The sequence below is a fragment of the Pteropus alecto genome, unplaced genomic scaffold, assembly GCF_000325575.1.
Source record: "Pteropus alecto unplaced genomic scaffold, ASM32557v1 scaffold80, whole genome shotgun sequence".
Classification (NCBI taxonomy): Eukaryota; Metazoa; Chordata; class Mammalia; order Chiroptera; family Pteropodidae; genus Pteropus; species Pteropus alecto.
In genome coordinates, this window is record NW_006430460.1 from 2,829,027 (window position 1) to 2,833,474 (window position 4,448).

The following is a 4,448-nucleotide window of genomic DNA, read 5'->3' on the forward strand; positions in this document are numbered from 1 at the left end:
GAGGGGGGCCCCCCGGGCGCCTGGGGCGCCCCGCTCTGCCTCCGGAGCGGGTTTGCAAGTGTCCATCAGGGAGGGTTCAGCACGGAACAACTTCTCTCGTCCCGGTGTTTGCTTCCCTTTTCAAACCGCCCCCCTTTCCTGTCGGGAGAGAGAACGCGCCATTTTTTCTCCTGTGGCTCTGACATATTTGCAGCAAAAACCGCACAAACGGTTGGGGGCGGGGGAGTCAGTGGGGTGCTCCCTCTCTTATCTCCTGCACCGATTTCTTCAAATGTCACTCTCCTTCCCAGGGAGGCCAACGACCTTATTTAAAAGTACCACTCTTCTTCCTCACACTTCCCAGTCTGGTTCCCTGCTTTAGAAACATCTTGGAACTGTCTGTGTCTTTTACTCGTTTATTTTCCTATTCCCCGCCCCCACACCTCCCAACACACACGCAAATATATGCTCCATTGAGGACTAGCGGGTTTGTCTATCTTGTGCATTGCTGTCTGCCAACTCAGAAAAGTTCCTGGCACATAAGCAGTGCTCAGTGTGTGTGTGTGCTGGACACATGAATGAATGATTGAGACCTGACACAGGAGGTGGCATGGATGAGAGGACTTCCTGCTTTTCCTGCTTAATATTCGGAGACACTCGGGAGCGTGGCATGAGCTAAGTGACGCGTGGGGACTGTCGGAGTCTCCCCCAGTCCACCAGACCCTGGCCAGGGCCTGAATCATGACAGGAACTGCATGTGTAGTGTCGCGCGAGTGGTATATCTGCAGGTCCCCAGCTCCCCATGGGACTTTCTCGAGTTCTTCCTTAGAGGCCAGATGGTCCCATTCGAGGCAGCCTCAGCATCTTACTCTACTGGAGTCAGATGAACCTGTTGGTAGCTCAGGCTCGGGGTTGTCACCTGGGTCTTTTCATGGTGTACAAGAGAAGGTCGGTTAGGAAAAGAGAAGATGAGGCGTGTGTCCTGGAATTATCCATGGCCATTGGGTCATTGTAGAGAACGGGACTGCGACCCTCACCAGGCCGATGGTGACTCGGACAGGGCCCCCAGGAGAGAGTCTGGCCAACAGAGCAGACAGGCAGGCGAGCGCCCGGTCTGTCACAAATGAGGGCTGCATCTGGGAGCCGCTCCCTAAAACGGGGCTCCTTAAAAGCCGCACATTAAAAAGTGTTATTTGCTTTGAAGTTTTTCTCCAATGGCTCTAAACCGAAAGGAAAGTTTTTTTCCTATTACATTATTCAGTCGTAGCGAAGGGACTTAGAAAATGCCCACGGATTTTGCCCCCAAAGTGTGACGGCATCCCGTTTGTGTGTGCTTCTCTGCTGTCAAGACCTCCCTCCAAGACGTGGAGTGGAAGGTGCCTGCGGTGGGGGTCGGGGAGAGGTGTCTGGACATGGGAGAAAAAAAAAAAACAACAAGATTATAGCTGTATCCCTGGGAACACCTAGATTAAAAGGCATGAGTGGAGGGAAGGCTCCTGGCAATTCAGAGAAGCTTTTTCAGCCTCCATCTTGGACCATTAGATAATCTTTCAGAGACAAGCTCCATGATCAAAATGAAGCAGAAAGATGGAAGGAACCAAGGCCCTTGAGATCAAAGAGCTGCCTGCCTATTTATGTGAGAGGAACGTACATATTGATCTTTTTGATTATTATTTGGATTTCCTTTGGCATGCACTGTGTCAAATCGTGACCAATATGGTCCCCAAATCCTGATCCTTCCAGATAATAAGAGTCATGCCCAATGAAGGATTCAGTGGTGATCATGTCATCATTACTGGAATAATGTCTTATTCTTTCCCGATTAGGTTACAAGCCCTTAAGGACAGGGCTAAAAACTCGTTCGTACCGGTGTCACCAACCTTCGTCACAGCGCTCGGCACGTTGTGTGTTTAGCATCCGTGCTGATGGCGGCAAAGAAACTGTCCTTTCTTTGCACCTGCGAAACGCATCGCAGCCGCTTCTCGAAAAGCATCGCGAGATTTCACAAGCTCTCAGCGCACCGGCTTCCTTATAGTCAAATTGGAATCACACCTCGCTTCCCTGGTAAGGATGAAAGATAATGTACACATACCCCGAAGGTCACCAGGTTTTCTGGCCAGTGCGTGCAGGTGAAGGCAATCAACATCAACAGGTGAAGGTAATCAACATCAACAACCTGGAGCCTCGACTGGAACTTGACAGGACCTCTGGCCGCCCCTTTCCATCTAGTTTCCCAGAAGTTCTTCATGGGCTGCCATACAAGTGCCACAGGCCGTTCTGTTAGCTGTCACCCACCGTGACACTCACCATGCCTCTCCAAGGACTTTTCTCCTTATCCATGTGCTCAGCTTGGGGTAGATCTCCTGTCTCCTTCTACATGTCACTCCAGGATCACTGTTTACCCCTTTTGTATCTGTGAAGCCCTAAGACACGATCCGATCCGAGGCAGAGTGTGTCCCAGTAACGGTGGGCAGTATTTTCCTTCCCGGGTGACAGGACGCAGGGATGTTGGCGAGGCCCCTTCTTGGCGTGGATTGTCCAGCCCGAGCAATTCACCCGAACCTTTTCCTTTTGTCTTGCTCCTCGACGTCACCAGAAGCGAAGGTGACATCTGTAGGGACACTGGCATCCTCCCACTCAGAGCCCTTGAAGATGAGTGTGGACGTTTACCAAGGATTTCAGTAGGAAGTGCGTATAGATTTAAAGAAGAAGAAAACATGGAGCTTTGAGGCAGACAGAACCAGTCCCAGCTCAAGGAGCTTTCCGTCGGCGAGTGAACACCTGACCTTTAAGCCTGGCCTTTAGAACTAGTCCGCTTCTCCCTTATCGGTGACAGTGGCTCTTGAGTCAGAGGCTGAACGTCATTGCCTGTGGCCTAAGCTGAGATTTCTATCAGGAACCTTCGTTTTGAGACCTTCCTTCCAGTGTAAAGGTTCCCCGTCTCATCTGTCTTTCTGTCTGACAGCAGGAGCCTGCAGCTCGAGGATCAGCCAGGTGGCAGCATAAAGCAATAAACCCGCGGATGGTGAGACCTCTTTGGCTGTTCCGTCCTCCCCACATGCACTCCTCATTCCCCATTTTGACCAGAGCACACCCAGGACACGTCCCCTCCACCAGCCTCCCATGTTCTGAAAGCCTTTGGCTCACAAACAGAAGTAGGCCACTGCAAGAGAGAGCAGAGGACTTATTTAAGGTTGGAATTCTATGGCACGTCATACAGAGCAGACCAGATTGGTTTCAAAAGTCCTGGGGCGTCTACGACCATCGCCCCGACCTTGACCCCCAACTCACACAGCCGAGCTCCAGTTTTATTCCTCAAAGAACCTGGGCGAGCAATTTCTCGGAGCACAGTGAGCAGGAGATTGATGATGCCTGGGTCCTCATTACATGTCGGGGGAGAGGAAGGGAGGGGTTCTTGGACACAGCTCCCGCCAAGAGACCTCGATTTTTGCAGGGACGGCTCTGGAATTTTCCTTAACCCTGGCGGGGAGCTGAGTATTTCTACCTTAGGAGGCAGAAAGAAACCGATGAAGCATTAGCAGTTTCTGTGGCCATGTTGTCTTGCAGTCATGAGATGTTCCCACCCTTTGGCTAGCCTCCTCCTCCTCATAAACCCTACTTCTTAATTCTCACAAAGAACGTTCACCTGTCATCATTACCTGAGCGATTGTCGCTGCACAGATCTCTGTGTCCTTTCGGCATACCAGGCTAATGTCTCCAGGACATCAGACCCTGTAACAAGGAAAGAAAAAGGAATGGTTGGAATCCACAGAGAAGGGTTTATTAGTGGATCTACTCTAAATAGGACCACTCAAAGAGAGGCCCTGTTTGTGGCTGACAGTGCGGCGTGAGAGAATAAACCGGATCCCTAAGAAGAGTCACTATCTTTTACTTCTCCAGCTGCGACGTGAAGCCTAACGGCACGGAGCCCTTCACATCTGCTAAAGCCTGCGGACTAAGCTAGCTGGCTCTATCCCAGACCTATCACTCCTACCTTGCCTAGCTAGTACAGCAGACGCAAACACTTCCCCAAGCTTTCATTACTCCTCGAAGGTCAAAGCACAACTTGAGAACGACCTGGGAGGTCTCTCCACCTTCCTGTCTTGTCATAGGACCTCTGACAAGTATCCCGACCCTGCAGGAACCTCACTGCTGTGATTGGCACCCTGGCAGTGACGCCAATTCATAATGCAGGTGACCCCTGTGTAGGGTGCAGACACCGCCTTGCCCGGCCCCACCCCAGCCTCAGACGTCATTCATGGGACAGGCGCTAAGATCGTTCACTTCGACTTTCCCGTGTCTCTTTCTTAATTCTGTAATGGGTGCAAAAATCTGTGTCACACTTAGTGCCAGCAGGGCTGAGTTCTGTGGGAAGTGGCTTCGTTCGGCTGGTCTCCCTTGCAGGGAGGAGCTGGCCTGTTGATTTGACTTACACAAGAGCTTCTGGAAGATGCGTGTGGAAACAGACG

At 51.4% G+C, this 4,448-nt stretch overlaps 1 protein-coding gene across 1 annotated transcript in view; it reads right to left on the reverse strand.

The window, feature by feature from the left end:
- Positions 1-1,972, reverse strand: part of GSX1 (GS homeobox 1) — a 6,181-nt gene extending 4,209 nt beyond the window's left edge. Inside the window, exon 1 of the mRNA XM_015590167.1 lies at positions 1,937-1,972. Within this exon, the coding sequence (XP_015445653.1) occupies positions 1,937-1,972 (36 nt within the window). The remainder of the gene's footprint in view (positions 1-1,936) is intronic.
- Between the last annotated feature and the right edge of the window lie 2,476 nt (positions 1,973-4,448).